The sequence below is a fragment of the Anoplopoma fimbria genome, chromosome 9 (genome assembly GCF_027596085.1).
Source record: "Anoplopoma fimbria isolate UVic2021 breed Golden Eagle Sablefish chromosome 9, Afim_UVic_2022, whole genome shotgun sequence".
Lineage (NCBI taxonomy): Eukaryota > Metazoa > Chordata > Actinopteri > Perciformes > Anoplopomatidae > Anoplopoma > Anoplopoma fimbria.
This window is the reverse complement of record NC_072457.1, coordinates 14304381-14325596: the sequence shown is the minus strand read 5'-3', so window position 1 is coordinate 14325596 and position 21216 is coordinate 14304381. Positions and strand designations below refer to the sequence as shown.

The window sequence follows — 21216 nt, the reverse complement described above, 5'->3', positions numbered from 1 at the left end:
AACGGCTAATTATGCCTCTTTCACAACGAAATATCGCAAATTTTATTGTAGATTCCGCCAAGTTCAACATGGGTGATTTCCTCTCTATTAAAGCTGCTCTATCTCCCTCTAGTGGCAGTGAGATGACAGTGCATGTTTAACAGAAATCAAACGGCAGCTTGTACAACATGTACATGTGTACTGCTGTAGAGGACTGGTACTGAGACGCAGCAGAGACAAGAAAAGAGGAACCATTGTACTTCATCAGTTGAAATGTTTATTATTGCATATATTGTTTCTGCCATACAAAGTGCAATCAAATCAATTGTAGTCCCATGCTTGCGCATTACAAGTGAATTATACAATACAAGTACATGAAGATGTTAGTCAGCCGAAAGCTGCATTAAATGTTAGCTACCTTTCAAAGATATTATTTGGAGTCATAGTTTAAAAAGAGCTGATGGGCCGTTTGTCACACAAAAAAGCCGACTTAAAGAAGAGGCACTTCAGGTGTGGTTCCTGTTTTATTGCTTGTTGCCACGTTTACGCATCATCTCCCCCACAGAGCAACAGTAAGGCCTTTCTGTAGTCGCCACCGGTATCTCCCTGAAACACAAACACAAGCAGAATTTCAGTAAGAAAAAAAATGCTTTATAGGTCCATAAGAACATATGTACAGTAAGTGTGTGTGTGTGTGTGTGTGTGTGTGTGTGTGTGTGTGTGTGTGTGTGTGTGTGTGTGTGTGTGTGTGTGTGTGTGTGTGTGTGTGTGTGTACCTTGATCATGGAAAACAGAGAGCAGGCGAACAACCTCCTGAACTCAGTTCTGACGTCCATCAAGTCCACCTCACTGCGAGTCACCATCGCTCTGATCAGGGTGTCATCATCAGTTCCTGCTCCCTGCAACAACAAACACACGGTGAACGCATACCTCATTAATCTATAAATATCATTAGAGAGCACGAGCTTCTGTACATATTTAGAAACAGTTTGTGTGTGCCTGGATCCAGATCTGCATGAATACACACTATTGTTTAACCATTGTGATACATGTGTCCATTTCTTTGTCACTTGGAGGAAGCTGGAACAAGCTGAACGCAACACTGAAATCTTATCACCTTTAAAGGGGATATAGGGAAATTGTTAGCGAACAGTTGCTTCTCTAAACATCCAAAAGTTACAGAAAAATGTTAACATTCATTTGGAGTTATGTTTCTGGCCCCCTGGCCAATGTACAGATATTTTATAGAGCTTTTTCTCTGCGTATGAACACAACTCTTTGAGAGTGGTAAACTTTATCTCGCTTCAAAGGCCCGTAAAGCCTAAAGTTGATCTCAATTGAGTGTTTCCCACCACTTCTGTTATTCAATTCACAATTCTGAGTTTCTTCAAAAACTTCAACAATAAGCACAAATAAAAGCCCTGATGACGACATTTTTTCAGACTTTTCTTAAAGCAGCTATGGATTGTATTTTGCTGGTATTATAATGTGTTATCACAACTATTATTATGGAGGTCAAACATAGCATCGATTAAACTTTTTCCACTGTCTTTGTTGTCTTACCTTCATTGCATAGTACAGAGTCTCAGCAAAATACACTGGAACGCTCCTGGCACACTTCACTTTAAAGAAAAACAGGACAGATGATTAAGATCTTGTCATTATTATTCATTCAAAGTCACAACTTCTCTGAAGCTGACAACAGAACCAGCCTGCAGTAGTTTCTTACCGACGGCCAGAAGCAGGTCTCTCAGGCCTCCGGAGGTTTCCCTCTTGATGCTCTCCTCCATCTCGTATCCAGCCAACTTCATGTAAGCATCAAATACTGAAACACACAGGTCACAAAATTAGTTTGGATATTATCTGAAGCTCCCTAAAAAAACGTAGAGAGGCTCTATAACTCTGGCTGTAACTCTCAGACGAACCTCTCCTGAGATGTTCTGCGCTCCGGTTTCCCAGGATGGTGACAAACGTTTGTTCATCGGTGCCGAACTTCTGCTCTCCTGCTTTGAAGAGGACCTGCGACCGCAGAAACACACAGGACATCGACTCAACTTTGAGGTACGGAAATTTTTCTGTTTTATGCTAGGAAAATATTTTACTTTTGAATTAATATTTGCTGAATGACAACAAGTTCAGCTCTCTCAGAGGCTCGCAGAGAGACTTAATCAGTGATACTAATGATGGAAACAGCAACTGAACAAGATTAAATAAAGTCTTGTCCGTACTGGGGATGGATCACGTTCATACAGAAGTTATTCAAGATCAGAAATCATTTGACAAAGGGGCAGCAAGATCTAGAAGAAAATTGATTATCAACACCAAACAGAACCGCTTCACATCCATCTGTCTTGTCTGTATTTTTAAATCTCTTTAAAATCCAACCAAGAAGTTTTAGCAGAAATGTTACTCACTCCCTCCACAAGGAGGCGTCATAATGTTATTACAGATCAGCTGCACAAACTGCAACACACACACACACACACACACACACACGCACACACGCACACACAAATACACACACACAAACATGCTTCAAAGCCCAGCATTGGGATCTTATCCACAAACACATGTGACAGTCACACCCTCAGACAAGAAGACAAAGGTAGCATTGATAGTGAAGAGCAGAAATATTTACTGATCAGCCATAAAACAACCGACTCACCTGAGCATCAGTCTCAACGTTTCCCTCCTGGATCCCCCTCTGCCTGTTCGCCTGAGGAGAGACAAAACGATTACGTTAGGGTGTAGAGGAGAGGAGACAAGGATAGAGGAGAGCAGAGGACAGGAGAGGAGAAAAAAGACAGAAACGGAGAGGATAGGAGACACGGATTGAGAAAAGAAGAGAAGAGGAGGACAGGGCAAAGCAGAGCAGGGGAGACAAGGAAAGAGCAAAGGAGAGGAGACGAGAAAAAAGGAGGATAGAGAAGAAAACAGAAGATGAGACAAGGATAGAGCCAGGAAAGGAGACGCAAGGAGACAAGGAAAGAGTAGAAGAGAGGAAAGGAGAGGAGACAAGGATAGAGAAGAAGATAACAGAGGAAAGGAGACAAGGAAAGAGCAGAGGAGAGGAGATTTACCTGCAGCAGAATAACCAGAAGTCTCTTGAAGTGACCTGAAGTGTCTCCAGATACATCTTCCTCCAGGTCGTCATCGTACTCTGAGGAACACAACAAACACACATGTTCAAGTTTTCTTTTAGACCTGATCATTAAAAAGTTTTCCCAGTTTATTGCTTAGCACAAACTCAGCTCTAAGTCTATAATTAAAGTTAAGCTACATAAATAAAACATGATCGGCGTGACTCCAAAAAGTTAAAGCATCTGCAGTTTCAGTTTATTCCTTCTTCTGAATCACTGCTTGTTAGAGCCATTCATAAAAACACTAAATATTTGTAAATCTTTTCTGTTATTTAAGTTGCTGATGGGAACTTATTCTGTAGTTTCATTGTAGAATATTTAACAAGGACCAATAACGACTTCTGTATGCGTTACCTTTTCTATAAGCAGCGGAGATTTCCTTCACCTGCTGAGGTGTTCTGGAGGCGAGGATCTCCACGAGGACCTTCTCATCGGTTCCTGCACCCTAACAGTCAAAGAGGGAAATGGGCTGATGAAATGACGGTTGAGTTTCCAGCTGCTCGGACTGCTAACATGTAAGTTTCTACAGTATTCAGAAACTGTTCTTCTACAGAACGTAAGAGCCTTCATCTCATCTGCAGCACTCACCTTGATGGCGTTGCGGAGCGACATCACATCATAAGCGAGGGGGGCCGTCATCAGACCCACGATGAGGGTCTCAAACTTGCCACCAAGCTCTCCCTTCAGGTCATCTACCAGATCCTGTCATGAGGATACAACATGTGCTTTAATTAAATCGTGTGTGTGACGCTGTTCAGTAAAGGATATTAATGTTTTTTGCGTGCAGATTAATTATTTTGTTACAGTTAATGTATAATCCTGTCGCGTCCTGTAGACCTAAATATAGATCTACTGATGATTGTAATGGTGAGACTTAATCAAGTTGGAGCTTTGATGTGTGAGGTCATGGGGTTTAAAGGCCTCAGTAAGCTTCAAATGAAGAGCTTGTCTGTTGGTCTCACGGCCTCTGAAACCCACTTTCAACACTTGGGTGCTTATTATTGCGTGTGTAGTGACAGCACATGTTCTCTTATCAGCTTTTGTTAAAGGAATATGACCTTTTGGGGAAACATTTGCTTCCTTGCTGATAGATCAATGCCCCTGTCATGTCTGCACTGGATCCAGCAGCCAGTTAGCTTAGCTTAGCATAGACTGCTAGACTTGCTGTTTCGCGTTTAGAACACGTGTAACATTACAGAAGATATGTTTATACCTTCAACATGTTTGAACTTCAGAGTATACAGTAGTTTGTCTGAAGCATACTGAGGTGTTTTTTTTTTTTTTAAAGTTGAAGCCCTTGTCATATGTGTGTTCATGTGGTTTAACAGCTGTTAAAGTCATCTAACCTTTCCAAACAGAGTTTTGTAGGCGGCCTTGATCTGCTGCCTCTGGGCGTTGCTGCGAGCCACCAACAGCTGCAAGATGGCCTCCTCATCGGTCCCTACGACAACAAGCACCATGGTTACTCCAGGCAAGCAGCAAGACACACACGTTATATAACAATGAATATGCTCAGTCGAGGAGGACTCCTGATGACAAGTATTTCACCCACATAATTACAGCCTTCAGCCGAGGTCAGCTGATGTTTTTTTTTTTTCCTCCTAGTTACTCAAGTTGCATCTGTGCTGGTGTGTTTATGACTCACTGCTCGCTGTCTGAGTGGAGCTCCACGCAGACAGCAGAGATTACTACAGAGAGGAACTACCAAAAAACGTTCCCTCATTGGTCTGTTGGAGGTGTTGTACTACAGATTGACACCACGCCCTGCGACGCATCAGATGACACGGTGTAGATCTGCAGACAGACAAGCATCTTACCCAGCCCCTTCATGGCCTTGTACAGGACCTCAGCATCTGCACTGGCGTTGAAGTTTCCACTGGCTTTCACGGTTCCTCTGCCGGCCTGCAACATGGAAGAAATGGAGGATTATTCGGATGTAGGTTTAAAAAGATTTAAGTCATTTTTTTTAAATGTCTTTTTGAAGCACAGCTGATATCTCCATAGACACTTTTCCTGTTTTATGCACCTCTATAGTTTATGTCTAAAAACATTAATATGTTCTTCTAATTAGTCTTTTTCTTGGTTTAGTAATAAAATAACTCTTTCGTTAATGCACCTGTACCCTAGTAACAGGACTTAGATGTAAAATGAGAAGAAGTCTCTTTATGTGTCATACTGCAGCAGCAACAACATTCATGCATGCTAAATTTGTCTGTAACCAAGTGGGTTTTTCAGAAGAGAAACTTATTTATCAAAATAACATCTCTCTGCCGTGGCTTCTTATCTGATGTAAACCTTGCAGGCCACACTTTAATCCATCTGTAGTTGCATGCCTACATCCATACATATTAACTCAGATTCCTTATATGCATTTACAAGAATTTTCCCCTTTATGTAATGGCAGAAAATATCAAAACGAATGCGTAAAATAGATTTAAAATGATGTATTTCAGACTCTTAATGTGCATAATGTCATCAAAGACTCTTCTCCTTTTCCCCGTGAATACAATTACAGAACACACTTAATCAATCTTGATATTTATGAGTAGATACTCTACATATAAAACACTGTGTCTCTGATTTAGTATGTGCATACTATACGCTCATCAGATGCACTGAATGAACTTAATGACTTATAGACGTCATGAAAATTACATGCAGATGTGCACACAAGCGCTCACATCGCACTCTGTTTCATGAACACTATGTTCCCACATCGTCTATGTCACAGAATTCTCCAGCAGTTCAAATACGATGGATTTTCAGGCTAATCATTTCTCTGGATGTGGAAAAAGTATTTAAGACAGGCAGACTGATCGATACTGAGGACATTGAGAATGTGATAACGTGGAAAAACATTAACTTTAAGATTGCTTTTTGTAAAAATCTGTAACAAAGCTGCAATGATTCCAGACACTCCCTAAAACGGTGACACATTAACAGTAAGATAACCAAGCTGTTGCTTCTTTTTTTCCAGGAGGATGGATGTTTAGAGAGGAAAACCACGGGAATGTGTCTGGAATTCTGACCCTGAAAATCTGGAGGGAAAAAAATAAATTGTGGGACGTCCAAAAACAAGATGCTGTTAACAACCAGGATTCTGTCTTTTTCTGCAGGAAGGAAAGCCAAAATGTTCACAAGCTCTCCGTCCTCATAAACACACTCAGCCACAAGCTAAACAAAATCGAATCAGCATGCAGGCTGCTGCTCAGACAAACAGCTGGACAATGAGATATTTAGACCGGCAACACAACAAAGATCATCTCTACTGGAATGTCAGACGAGGTTTTAGCTCCTATAGCGAGAGATAAGTTGTGTGGAGCGAGTTCAGACATGACTGGAGGCGGAGGGTAGTCTGATGGAGCTATGTTGACCCACTATATTTGAACTGAGGCTGTCAAGACTGGTTTCCTACTGGTAGTTAAAGCAAATACAGTGAAAACAAACAATCCACAATACATGCAGAAGGGAGGGTATCATATTTTCAAATAATGGATTTCACTATTAACTGTACAATAACTGTCTACATTGGGCTTACATGTGAATATTACTCTTTAACAGATAAATGGTCGGCATTATTCTATATTTTTCATATTGTCAACAAATAAAAAAAGACCAAAATCACCAATATGCTAGTTCCTCTCTCAACACTTTCTGAGTTTCCCTTCCATGTTTGTGGCGCTCTTAGCAGCGTTGCAGCTACTCCTGAGAACCCAAAGGTGACACCCTCTGTGTCTTATATTTGGGAATTCAAAGTGTTCACATTCTTAAATTTTAAAGTTATATTAAAAAAGTGGATATTAATATTTTTTAGTGTCCTAAACTTTGACAATTTTCCAGCCAAGAAAATTAAATACAAACAAAGATGATGGAGATATTGTGTTTCTAGAAATTAAACTTTTTCAATGAACAATATTAGCATACTCATAAAGTCAGAATTGTTCTATGAAGAAGAAGAAGAAGATGTAATTTCAAACATTAACACAGTAATCAGACTTTTTTTTGTGGAAAAACCATATGATACACAAGTTATTATTCTAAGGAGGGGATCTTAAAATGTTTGACTATCATCCTTTAACAGTTTTCTCCATTATAGGAAATTATGTGACATCAGGAGAATCATGTACAGATAAACTACTGTGTTTAAATACATAAAAGAAAAGATTTGATTAGTCATATTCGGAAAGTTAGAGAATGTCACTCCCAATGATCTTTAGGGTGGGGAGGCTAAAGTTCTGGCTGAAGCCCAAAGACCATTCCTTCCTTCTGAAGACTTTAAAAAACTTCTTGAATATACATCACATTTAAAAAGGGAAAATAAGTTCCTAAAACCAACTGTTGTTTTTAGCTAATTTTTACTAAAACTGGAGTAAATATTTCTTGGGCACGGTATGACTCAAAATAAATTACAGTGCCCATGATCGTGTCATTCAGTGTAAAGGCGTGGCTCATTGATGTGTTTTTAACTGTTTTGGACAACAATCGAGGTCTTTGGCACACTGAATACTCTCTATCAGTCTCCTGTTAATACCAGATAAATATATTGTTGCTTTTGGGTCCGTTCACTGCATTAGCTGACAATAAGAAACACTTAGATTGTCATCAGTCTCATCCACAAATTGGACACGAGTCTAAGAAAGACACATGAAAACTGGCTGTGTGAGCATTTCATACCGAAGAGACGTTTGGTTTATAGACCCGGACTAAACCACAACAACACAGCTTATTATCATGAATATGATCATATATTTTAATGGTACTGTAAAGCTCCACCCTGACAGATGAAAAAAGAGTTTCCCCTTTAAGAGGGGGAGGTTGGCTTTACACTTCAGTCCAGACGTGGAAATGGGTGTATTCCAAACAGAGAGAGGTGGAGAGAAGGACGAATGGAATACAGCCCACATGACTCATACAATAAACTTCCTAACTTCCCCAAATGAAACCACTAAGCATTAACACACATAAAAACATACATACATACGCTTTAAACTTGATGAACTGCAAGGTTCAGTAAAAGTGTTCACTTGATAACTTCTCTGTAAAATAAAGTTACTCTTTGAAGTGTTTAAATGTTTGACAAGCTCAAATACTTTCTCTTTATCTTAAACAGACTCACTGCCACATCTTCTACATTTATAAAAAATAAAAGGGCTTCTGTGTTTAGTGAAATCTGATTTTACCTACAACTTAATTCACTTTCACATTTGTTTAAGTCCAGCCTACTTTTAGATCCAAATCCACGCATTACATAATGTTAATAAAAGTGGGCGTTGTCTTAAAGTTCAGAGCGTAAAAACACATTATGAGTCATATATTTGCATAAATAACGGATTTTTGCAAAGACCATTGTAACTCTATAATCATAATCATCCGTTTAACTTAATCGCGTTTCTCTAAATTGACAGCTTAAACACTGTGTGCATTGTAGAGGACTCACCATTTTGTCAGTCTTGGATTTTTATTCTGCGGAAGAAGTAGATGATCTGTTGGAGAAAGGAAAAGTTATTGAGCAACGAAACATAACAAATACCAAACTCTCTCTCTCTCTCTCTCTCTCAGAACCAGATGTTTTCACTTTCAACATCTGCAATTAATTGTCATGCGCGTCTCTCATCTCGGTTTTAGTGTAGCCGAGCTGATCAGCTTCCGTACACCGGACATGTCTCTCTTTTGTCTGCAGGTGAACCCAGGTTGTCTCCACTTACCTGTCTGATGCTGCTGAACTTTTATCTAAAAGGTAAAGAAAAAAAAAAAACTGCTCCGGTGAAACTTACCGCTGATGAAGCTGAGAGAGCGGAGAGGAAGAGAAGAAGGGCTGACTGCAGACTGCCGCTGAGATAAACGCTCTGGTGAGCGCGTCAGAGTGGGTGAGCGAGAGGCGGCCACACCCCAGTGCGCACGGACTCTGGTACAGCCCATTGACTGTATGAAGTTACAGCTCTGCTACTGAAGCACTCTGGGTAATGTTGTTCAGGTGTCCAGTAGTGAAACCGTTTTTTTTTGTTTTGTTTTTTTATTTCATGTCGTTTATTTCACAAATGCGGCAGAACGAACAGAGAGGATGAAGGTTTGATCCTCTCTGATACTTTATGAGAAGTAGGGCTGCAGTACCACCGTGTAAACATACTATGTCATGAGTTCAGACTTTTGAAGTATAAGTACAAAATGATTAGCAACACCATGTGTCTTAATTACCAAATGTAAAAGCACTCATTATAAAGAGTATTCCACTGTCAGAATAACATATAGCCTCTAATACCCCTGGATTATAATGTGATAGATATGTAAGCATCACTAATGTAGCAGCTGGTAAAGGTGGGGTTAGACTTTGGCCACTTTGTGGATGTCTTAATAACATGATGACACCATTTATGAATTGGTATTAATAATCTGCAAAGTTATCAAATATGTTGTACAGTATAAGAATAATGCGATGGAAATACTCAGGTAAGGTACCTTAAAAGTGTACTGAAGCACAGTACTTGAGTAGATATATTAACAGAAGGCCTCTCCACATGTGAGTTACACCTGAGAAATGACAAAATGTTACCTGACAGGTTTCCATGTAGATCTTCTTCATTTTGTTTACCTTCATAGGAAAAGATTAAGCAACTTCTGCCTTAAGCATTTTTAACTTTTAAATGTGATAAACATTCAATTCAGGGCATATTTATTGCCTCCCAATGTATTCACGTTTCAGAAATAATAAAAGTGGTAGTTTTTCTTTTTATTCCTCTTTTTCTTTTTCTTTTTATGTATTCTCAACATTGTGGTGGGATCAAGGAGGAGAGGTACACAATGCAAAATAAAATACATTTTATATATATTTTTTACATACTACCAAATAGAAGACTTTCAAATATTAAAACAGGACTTTTATTCATTTATTTATTTATTAAGTGCACTTTCTGTTTAGTTAAAGCTGTATTGCTTGAATGTTTGCCACCTGTTGGCAATGAAACAAGCTGAAAACAAAATACTGTCATTACAAACTAACGAAGTTACCATGTACTCAAACAGATGCCTATCTACACATGCAGCAGACACAGAGCCACATTAGCATTCATTTGGATTATGTCTCTGGTCGCCTGACAAATTTCAAAGTCCAATAACTGGTCTGTTTAGGAGCTTCACCTCATCCTGAGCAAAATTCTCCACTATGTCTACAACCTATAGTTGTTGATTTTGTCTGTCTGTTGTTTGTTGCTGGGCAACAATCCCTGAGAGTTAAAGCCCATTTACAAATACACCAAATGTTATGCTATCTTCATTGTCTCATAGTGAAAATATCCAAGTGATACAGCTACAATGTGTAACAGATTGTACTGAGAGTTTAATAAAGCAACATAAATCCATCATGAAGCATGTACACTGAAAAGATAGAAACTGAGCAGTTGCTCAAATATGTTCTTGTTTTAGTTTTGTCTCTTTGTGTAGGTTGAAGAATAATCACAGTTACAGGAAACAAACAGCAGTCCTCCAATACTTTATTTTACGGGTATCATAAATGTAAGTAATGCATGACTTGAGATGATGTTTATTTAATGCGTGTATTAATGCAGGCTGTATCATGAATTCCTCTCCATTAACAAATTAAGGAATGGTAATTCACAGTTACTTCATACATTAATTGATTTGCACCACTATTAGGAGCAGAACATCACCTAAAGTAATAAACTCTAACTGACACAGAAGGGAATGCCACATAGTTTCAAGTTCAAAATTATTATATCTCTTTTTACCAATCATTAATAGAGATAATAATGTAGAATACATTTATAGACAGAAACTAGAAACTAAGAGACAGGTTTTGGTATCTGGTGGAGAGAGACAGCACAACTGATTCAATGCCACAGGTGAAAAGGTACTGAATGGAGAACTTTATCTTAGAAATATATGAACCTGATTGTTTCTGCTATGAATGACGTTCATTCTGTTGACTTTGGCATGTGTGGAATCTGCATGTTAATGGATCACCAAGTAAACCGAACTGATAGCTGCAGATCAATTCTAACAAAGCGTGAGAGAGGGAGGCAGAGAGAGAGAGAGAGGCAAAGAGAGAGAGAGAGAGCGAGAGAGAGAGAAAGAGAGAGAGAGAGAGAAAGAGAGAGAGAGATGGGTAGTGCCCTGGACTGTTATGTTACCAACCAAAGAGCACATTCATTACATTGCATTCTGGACCTTTTTCTTTTTTGAATTTTTATCTTTTATTTTGAAAGAGCATCAAATATAACACACATTCATCTCAAGCATGAAGTATCAAAGGTCCTTTTAACTAAATTAAAAAAAAGAATTATTCAAGGGAGTTTCCCTGGAAGCAAAAACACACAGACTTAGTTAACTTAGTTAAACACAGAGTCTGACCTGCTTGATACTGAGCAGCGTCCGGGGGCTAAGTGCCTTGCTAAAAGGCAGCTCGGTTAGAATAATGAGGAAGTGACAAATGCTTCTTTTTCATCAACTCCAAGGTTGTTTGACCTTTAGACAATATCTCTCCTTTTTAGTAGCTTTTTTTCCAGAGATAACAGAACTCCATCGTAGTGCATCGTCACCTTCTGTATCTGTAGCTTTGGGATTGTCGAAGTAACATCCAGAGAAACAGAACTAGCAGCATGCTGAGTGAGACAAAAAGACCCAAGTACACCACGACGCTCCATCCCCAACCTGCCACCAAAGGAGGTACACCATCCACCTCCTCAAAGTTTGACAGGGTAGGCATGCTGGTGTCAAAGGTCAATATTAGATTCTTCTTGTTCCTTTTTTTTTTTTTACATATAGGAGAAGTGAAACTCCAGTGAGTTGAATTTTGTTCCGTAGTCCACAAGTGAATTTTTGGTTTTCCTTATCTTGTGAGGACCACAATCACCACACATGCATTTTTTTCCACCAGGCGTCTCAAAGTATTTTTGTGGTAGGAATGACTGATGACTGCAAATCAAGTGTTTTCCCCGATCGAACAGATTTAAGAGTAAAGATCTTGATCGTACAGCAATAAATCAGAAAGCAGTTTGGTCTCCAGGGTGCAACTGAATACGCTGTGAGCTGCTGAGTATCCAATGTATCAGCTTCCTCTGTTCTCTGATGGCTGAATCCACAATCAATGTAATCAGAGAAAACAATACAAAAGATAGATAGATGGGAGTTCTTGCCTCTCTTGTCGTCTTCCACTGATATTTTCTACAGACCGCTTCCTCTCTGATGCTCGTCCGCATTTCAGCCACCCACACTCTATTTAAACACCCAGACGGACACGTTAACACGTAGAATAAATCAACAGCTACCCATATTGCCCTGACCTATGAACCAATCAACAAACCCACAGGCAATATTGCTCACTCTCTCCCCCTGTCTTGCACACACACACACACACACACACACACACACACACACACACACACACACACACACACACACACACACACACACACACACACACACACACACACACACACACACACACACACACACACACACACACACAGAGGCACTGAGCTCACCCTGCAGGTACGTATAATCGATAGCTCTTGGGATCGTCTTTCTTCACTTTTGATTAAAACTTATTTCCAAAATCAAACCCTGCATGAAAACAACATCTAGCTCCAGCACTATACTGGTAGGCATTTTGAGAAAATATATATATATATTTTTAAAGGGCCTATGGACACATTTCAAATATTGCATGTTTTCTTGAGGGATAAATTATCAAATTAATTGCCACATATATGTGGAAACAAACAGACAGCTGCTTACAGAAACTCCAAATTGAACTAAAAGGTGGATAAAAACTGGGAAATGTGACGCATTTGAGTATTATCTCCCCGGCAGAATCTAAAAATGCTACTAACTAACTGTTACTGTGGGAAGAGAAAAAGTCACTCAAATTCATGCAAAGTGTACAAAACAAACCATTACCAAGAGAAAGAACAGTATGTAGTATCACCGCTAGATGCTGCCAAATCCTACACACGCACCTTTAATGTTCTTTATACATTACAGTGCATTGCTCTTTAATGGCACCCTGAACTATGCTCACATTTGGCAACTATGTAGAATGTAGAATGTTAAAATGCCATAGTATATATATATATATATATATATATATATATATATATATATATATACATAACAAAAGTAAAGTTAATCAAGAAGGGAGTCACATACAGCTTTTAAGGTAGTTGGCAAACTGGGTTTATTGCAAAGACTGGACAAGGCGGAAAATAACCTCTACTGCCTGTGGTTTTCTCTTTGACAACAGTAGCAGCTGATGAGACCTAAAATGCTCTTTTACTGTTAGGAAACACCGACATACTATTGTGAAAGTAAAAACCCATTGCACACAGTCTGGGTATAAAGCAGAAGATCAGCCTATTTTGCTCCATATCTGTGATGTGATTTATAAAGATTTAAAAAAAAAAAAGCGACAACCAAAAGCATAAAATTGTTTTACCCATAAGAACTGAAATATAAACAAACTTTTTGCATAGAAATACATTTCTATGTTCTTCCATGTGTTCTATCATGATCTTAATCCATAATAATACAAAATAATATATTAGTCATCTAATATTTGTTTTACCAAAATGGGTCTGCAATTGAACTAGTGACTAATGTGGTCAAGTATATATGTGTGGGGTGAAAGTACAACATTGGCTTAAGTTGCATAAAAAGGAAACACTCAAGTACCTCATTATGGCAGTAAAGTACAGTACTTGAGGAAATATACTTTGTTACATTTCACCACTGGTTATAATATATTTACACATTTAGATATCAGCTATTTTAGTTAGGATGTTGATATTACTCGACATTATAATAGAATATAGCCTGAATGATTAACATGTGAACTGTGTGCTCCAAATCCTTACAGCACAGATGATAAAAATGTGCATTATTGAAGTATTTCACTCATTGGACAGAACCATTGTTGATAAGGAGTGATAAGGGTGATACATCTTTGCTTCTAGAAAGAACGTGGTTTCACCAGAGTGGTCTAACATTTAGCGGTGTGATCTAACTTTTTTTTAAAAATCAAATATGGAAAAATCTCTTTCTAAGATGTAACCACGTAAATGAATGTGTTATAAGAAAAATCTAGCATTTCAAATCCCTTTGATATTTCTCAAAATTTCGGTTAAATCTGAACACCACCGGTTGTTTGATCCGAGGCCACCCCCCCTGTCTGCCGGTAAGTGGTATGGCCGGCAGCATAAAGTATGGGCACGCTCTGCAACTTCATCTGACGGCTACGAACCCGCACGGACAGCATTCACAGTCCGCAGAGCAGAGCAGAAACCGTGCAAAAATGGAGTGGACACCAATGGAGATTAACCCCGAGGTAGGGGGGCAATGACTTTGGTTTGTTAACTTTTTAAACACCAGAACGTTTTCAAACCTAAAAACTCACCTGTGGCCCTTTTGTTTATGTCGTTTCAGATGCTGAACAAGGTGAGTAACACTGATGCATTTATTTATATTAGAAATATTGCAAATATGTGGATATCAAAAGGAGATGCGACATCAGACAGGAGAATGGTTTAATCTGGGTTGGATGAGCAGCTGCATCATCCCCAGCGTTGTGCCCTGTGTCTAGGCTGCAGGGTGTGGTCCTACTGGACCAGCACAACGCAGCATCTTTGAACCCCCTCAGGAGTGATGGCATCATTCATATTTCAAAAAGCTCAACTGGTTCACATGCATATAGGTCGCCGTGTTTTTGTTTTATTTTTTTCTTCCCCTGGCTGTGTGTGTACCCAGATGATGAGCAAGCTCGGCGTGGGTGAAAGCTGGCGTTTCGTTGACGTGCTGGGACTGGAGGGGGATCAGCTCTCTGCCGTCCCTAAACCATGCTGTGCCTTGATGCTGCTCTTCCCACTGACCCAACAGGTAATATAACAGGTCTGATGGCGGTGGAGGCTACTTCCTGGAAAGGAAAGGAAAGGGGTGGGGTGAGCCACTGATACAGGCTGTCTGGGGTGGGGTGACACTGAGGTGCAGGGAGGGCATGGATGCAGAGGGATTAAGACCTGTAATGTCATGTGATTGGTAGAATAAGGGGGGAGACTGGGATGGAAGGGAGGATACCAGTATGAAGTCTAGTTATGCTGTAAAACCTGGACACAGATATTGAGTCATTCGCATATGTGTTTGAATTGTGAGCCCCGGATCCAGACCACATCCTTAGGGTCTACAGCCAAAATACGCTACAACTAACAATGAAATGAACTACAATAAATCAGATCATTGTGAAAAAATGGCCATCGCAGTTTCCCAGAGGTCAAGACGAATCCTTCAAATGCCTTTCTTTTTGTCTGATAAACCAGCCAAAAAGTATTCAATTTACCATAATATAATACTTCTTTTGTTTTGCTTTATTGATGACATGAGTCATAGGTTGTAAGCATTTCTATTGTTCGGTTGATTGCTGTTTCCAATAGTGACCTTATCCACATGAACAATTAATAATAATAATAATACTTTAATTTTATATAGCGCTTTTCTAGATACCCAAAGACGCTTTACATAGGGCGAAGACAAACAAAACAAAAAAAAAGAACACAAAGGAGCAAACAAAACAAACAAACAGAACATTTAAAAAAAAAAAAAAGAAAACTGGAGAAGCTGTGCGGAATGAGTCATGTAGTGGAGGGTAGGGAGGGAAAGGGAGCAGGGGTTAGCAGGTGAAGGCGAGTTTGAAGAGGTGGGTTTTGAGGGCTTGTTTGAATGATGATAGGGTGGGAGCCTGACGGATGTGGATGGGGAGGGCGTTCCAGAGGGAGGGTGGAGCAACTGAGAAGGCCCTGTCACCCCAGGTCCGGCGTGACATCATTGATGGTGCCCTGTGTTCATGTGGGCAGTTGAACATGACCATGCTTAATCTGATGACCGTCACCTTGCTCTATCTTCCTGTGTGTGTTGCAGCATGAGTCTTTCAGGCTGAAGCAGGCAGACCAGGTTGAAGGAGGCTCTGAGGTTTATTTCCTGAAGCAGACAGCTGTCAATTCCTGTGGCACTGTCGCCCTGCTGCATGCTGTGGCCAACAACGACAGCAAAATGACATTTGGTGAGTGCGGAACAAATAAGCACTGGTACCATAGGAAAAAACAGTTGGTCTGTATCAGTGACACAGCAGTTTCTTTTCACAGTGCAGAGATGTCATGCTGTCGTTATTCAAATTACAACCCATACATTTTAGTTTGTTTTCTGTGGTTGAAAAATGAAACCATTTATTTATTTTAAACTGACTGAATGGCATATTATTATTGTTTTATCCTAATGCTGCTTTTTGTTCTTTTCAGGTAATGGCTCTGCCCTGAAGAAGTTTCTAGATGAGACTGCAAAAATGTCTGCTGATGACCGTGCCAAACATCTGGAGAAGAACCAGGTAAGATAAAATTACTTTTTAAAAAGCTGCTTTATGTTTTCATAATGATTGAATCTTAAAAATGGACATTCTGCTGTTACATAAAGTGGGAATACAATCAGCAAAGGCTAAAATATATTTTATGGTATCGGTGAGATTTTATTGTCTATGAGCTAATGATCTGAGGCTGGATATGGTTACTGCATTACATAGAAATGTAAGCGAAGGATGAAATGTTGAATGAGTACTTCAAATGTAATGCCAACACTCTGGCAATTCACAAAACACTTAAATGGTTATCTACATTTTAAAACTGATATAAACACCTTTTTTCTGTCATTTCTGTTTAGTAATGCATAACCCAAATGTTTTGTTTTACCCACTTGGGGGCGCCACACAACAATACATCTATGTCGCACTAAAGGGCCCTTGATGGCTGATTATAGCAGAATGTACAATTAAAAATATGTCTTCACACCTCAAACCTGTACAAAGTTACACTTCTGATTTGCAGTTTTCTATCAGAAACTTCTCTACATATGTACTTTACTGAGTAGAATGATTTGTTTTTAGAAATATTAAACTGACATGTTCTGATTTTTTTTTTTTCTTCTCCAGGCAATCTGGGAGGCTCACAATGAGGTTGCAGTGCAGGGCCAGTGTAGGGTAAGATACTTAACCACAATATCAACTACTAATGGCTAACATCATATTCCCCTTTCAGATAGTAGATGCACATATCTCAACCCGCATTTGATGCATTCATAGGAGACTCCAGTCTGCAGTGTATTTCCATACACTTTAAGTATAAATCTGAGAGTTACATTGAGTAATTACCAAATTTAAAAGTTTCATTTCTACCCTTCTGTTAGTCTTTCTCTCCTGATGGCCCATGTGTGAGCTCTCTCTCTCTATTTAATTGGTGAGTTAGTTAAATGGCATTTAAACACTAGTATGGTTGAATTGATTTCTGTTCCTACTAGCAATGCCAGTTCACCAGAGCTGGGCTGCCTCCGGCCTGCATCCAACGCTTGTCGAGAGGAGTGTCATTGAAAAAGAGTCGGTTGATATGTGTGGACTTATTCAGATAGATCCCGATGTGGGTTTGAACTGCATCCCTGTTGTTCTGAAAGGGGTATCAGAGAGATGAGATACTTTGTATTTGTATTTGTACTTATAGTAACCAGTTACTTTTCAGTGGTTGTCTTTTCTGAAGCCTTTTTGTATCACAGTTTTTATTCTGAATATTAATTCTTCCCACCTGAACTTTCACAGCCGGAGGCCGATAAAGTAAACTTCCACTTTATTGCCTTTGTCAATGCAAATGGACAACTTTATGAATTTGGTAAGCATGTCAACTCATTGGCTACGTTCCTGTATGTGTTTTTCCTTTTGTGGATTCCTGACTATCCTTTTTGTTTCTAAGATGGGAGAATGAATGGACCAGTGAAGCACGGAGCTACCAAAGATGAGTCATTCATAACGGTATGTAAAACCAATTCTATTGGTTTCTTTAGGCACGCGGTCTGTGATGAGTCATGCTGGTATGAGCTGGAATAAGGAGTGGCCGTTCCCAAGTGTCTTGATTCAATCAATAAACTTGGCTAATGCACACTCTCAAATCTCCAATAGGGATCATAAAGGATAGTTGGAATTTAAGCAATGTTATGTTTCACCTTATACTTGAACTGCCACTGTGAAACTGTAAAAGTACAGTCTGTTTGTTAGATATTAGATTAATAACTTAAGCTGTCTAGGAAGAGCATAATGAATATTACTATGATACAACTGGAAAAAAAATGTGTTTAGTCACAGATTGCGGATAAGCTATGGAAGTCATGGAGGGTCAGGATAAGATTGTCGCATCAAACTACCACAAGAGGGCCCTATATGCCTTACGGATTTAAATTGCAACATTAAATGTTGTGATAAAATACTGTTTTGAAGTAAAATCAGAGTTTTAAACATGAATTAATTCTCAAGTAGAAGACCTGCATTCACAATTCCACTGTGTGGTTGGGCAATGTTGGCAAAAAAATATATTATTAATTATTAATCATTTTTAACTAAATGTTGATAGAAATGTTTTCATATTTTGCGGACCGGTTTTGGTGCTACTGTATATACAAGCTATATAAATATATCCACATTTCATGACATCAAGCCTCATATTACAGTATTGATATTTGTGAGCTATTGCCCAGCCCTACTTGGGAGTAAACAAATACTAGCAGTAAAATGTTCTCAGACATTTACAAAATCCTCCATTTAAAGGACAGTCTTTCCTCCGTGGCTAGTAAACTCAGATGTCAGAAATGCAGTGTAGTTAAAAAGTGCAGTACTTCTAGTTTATGTACACTAAAGCAAAAATTACTAAATACAGCTTTTACCAAGTAAATATACTTTTCTTTTTTCTCCTTTTCATACACGCCCAGGATGCATCCAAAGTGTGCCGTGGATTCATGGAGAGAGAGCAAGGCGAGGTCCGTTTCTCCGCCGTGGCTCTTTGTCACAGTTAGATATTCGGTAGGACACACATCCAAATTGTAAACCAAAATGTCCTGAAGCATTCACATGGTCAGCAGGCACCCAGAACAACCTGTGAACCCACACATCTGCAGACACTATGCACTATAAAGCACATATTGTTGCCACATACTGTTCTTTCATCTCCTGAACAAAGCACACATGTACACATAAACACAAACTCACCATCAGACCCTCTTTGTTCTGCTGACACAAACTGATATAAGCTTCTCCAAACTGGTTTATGTGATTTCATTCAGCAATGGGATTGTCAAACATGAGGTCAGATCTCACCACTGCTTGTTTGCATATGTCTTTTTTGCAGCTTTTTTTGTACGTCATCATTAGTATCTGTGTCAAACTTAAAAAAACCTGATGCTTAAATACCTTTTGTGCCAATAAATAGAATACAGAAGAGAGAGAAGGGAAAGGCTGAAATGTTTTTTTTTCTGAATGCCTTCAGTTGCAGTGTGGTTGAATTTATAAGGATCTGACATTCCTCAGAACAGCCCAAATGTGTCCGTAGGAATAATTTGACCATTGTTCGTCGAACACACAACCTATTGAGTTGTGGTCTTGAGACAGTTTTCTTTGAGAAGTTTGAATTTAAAGTGAAAAATGTTAGTGGCGGATTGCAGTAGTTTGTTTTCAGAAATGAATACAATTTGAAATAAGTTAGCACTTTTTAGGACAATGATTTTTCACTTCATCTACAAATAATCAGATATATTATTAGCGTGCAAGTTAAACAGAAAACACAATACGGACCATTAAAAATAAAGTGCTGCTCTGTGTTGGGTTGTTGTCGTGCATTGCAGGGTGATAGTACTGTATGTCTAGTCTGTGCACTAATTGTTTACCTTTATGCACCTTCCAAATACTATGTTGCTGTAGCTCTGTTTGTGATGCAGCTGTGGGAATTCAATAAAGCAAACATTAGACCTATATATATATATGTGTCTGCTGGTGTATTTCTGGCTCTTGCTTTAAAAACCCACTAATCTATAGCCCTTACTGAACTTCCCCCAGTCACCACTCTGCATCTTAACCGACTCCCCATTCATTCTTCTGTCACATGAGGTGATGAAGTGGTTAATGTCCTCTGGCTCTCACAGTTTGGGGCTCATCCTGGCCTTTTTTTGTGGCTGCAGGGATGAAACAGGACGTGGGGGACTGGAGAGCTGTAGATAGATTGTGTGGTCAGTCCACTCGTCACTGTGGATACCGACACAATACCTTTCTCTGTGTTAATAATCAGCAGGCCCAGTGTGGTGTACAGTATATTGACTTTAATGACAGGACTCTGTTTTGATGGAGACAAAGCGATTGTGAAAAGGCAATCTAAACTGGGCTTACTTCCTAGTTTTAGCAACTTAAAAGCAGGGCTGTAGCTATTTTTGAGGTCAGTGAGGTCATTCCAGTGGGTTTAGCATCCTGGTGGGCTAAAATTATGCACTCAGGAACTTTGTAGATATTTCCATCTATGGACTCTGTATTTTAAATGTATCCACTTTAAGGTCAACAAATTATAATTTCTCCACAAGAAAAATATTGACTAGATATTGTTTTGCCTTTAAGTACCCACCAGCTACAGAGCACAGACGACTGTTTACTGAAGATGGCAGCTTTACCACATTTTGCCCAGGTTTACAATATGTTAGTTTGTCTGTGGTAATTTGATTAAACACAATTATATGTAGGAATATGCATCACAATATCAACCGAAATAATAAAGGTATTAACACTACATTTTGAAACAGTGTCTCTTTAAAAACACAAGTTTATCTGTGATTATGGTGGTGCACATTCCTAAAATAATCTAATTTAATTTACCCAATTAACAATGGCCCTTTGGGGTCTGAGGGCCTACCCAGGGTAGATGCCTGCTTTTACTGTTTGATAATCCAACAGCCCTGGGAAAAATTACAATTAACTAAAATGTTGGAAAATTAAACAATTCACACTTTTTGGTCCTTGTGGTCCCTGTGGACTCAAACAGGCCGTAACGCTCCCCCATCTCTCTCTCTCTCTCTCTCTCGTATCTCTATCTATGTCTCTCGACCTCCCCCGCATAGATTCCTGCCTGCGCGTTCACGTCTAACAAAATGCGCGGCAGCAGCCTCGCGCACTTCGGCTTCGTGCAATAATCATTATTTTTAGCGCCCGGGCTCGTGTTGCAGTGAGGGGGTCGCGAGAAGCTTTTTGTTTTTT

General features: G+C 39.3%; 2 protein-coding genes across 3 annotated transcripts; one reads left to right on the top strand and one right to left on the bottom strand.

The window, feature by feature from the left end:
- Positions 1–233: 233 nt before the first annotated feature.
- On the bottom strand, positions 234–8962 carry anxa5b (annexin A5b). 2 transcript variants are annotated; one of them, XM_054603854.1, is made up of 13 exons: positions 8894–8962; positions 8557–8602; positions 4937–5021; positions 4466–4560; positions 3708–3821; positions 3474–3564; positions 3060–3139; positions 2645–2695; positions 1905–1998; positions 1709–1804; positions 1543–1601; positions 756–878; positions 234–585 (listed from the first exon to the last, which is right to left on the bottom strand). In XM_054603854.1, the coding sequence occupies exons 2-13, from the start codon at positions 8557–8559 to the stop codon at positions 523–525; spliced, it is 954 nt and encodes a 317-aa protein (XP_054459829.1). In that variant the 5' UTR covers positions 8560–8602; positions 8894–8962; the 3' UTR covers positions 234–522. The 2 variants fall into 2 exon arrangements, with proteins under 2 accessions (XP_054459829.1, XP_054459828.1); XM_054603853.1 differs by lacking the exons at positions 8557–8602; positions 8894–8962 and having other exon boundaries at positions 4937–5030.
- Positions 8963–14344: 5382 nt separating this feature from the next.
- uchl1 (ubiquitin carboxyl-terminal esterase L1 (ubiquitin thiolesterase)) lies at positions 14345–19945 on the top strand. Its single transcript, XM_054604579.1, has 9 exons — positions 14345–14454; positions 14553–14564; positions 14874–15002; positions 16038–16179; positions 16415–16500; positions 17098–17145; positions 17755–17824; positions 17906–17964; positions 18915–19945. The coding sequence occupies exons 1-9, from the start codon at positions 14422–14424 to the stop codon at positions 18996–18998; spliced, it is 663 nt and encodes a 220-aa protein (XP_054460554.1). The 5' UTR covers positions 14345–14421; the 3' UTR covers positions 18999–19945.
- Positions 19946–21216: the final 1271 nt, after the last annotated feature.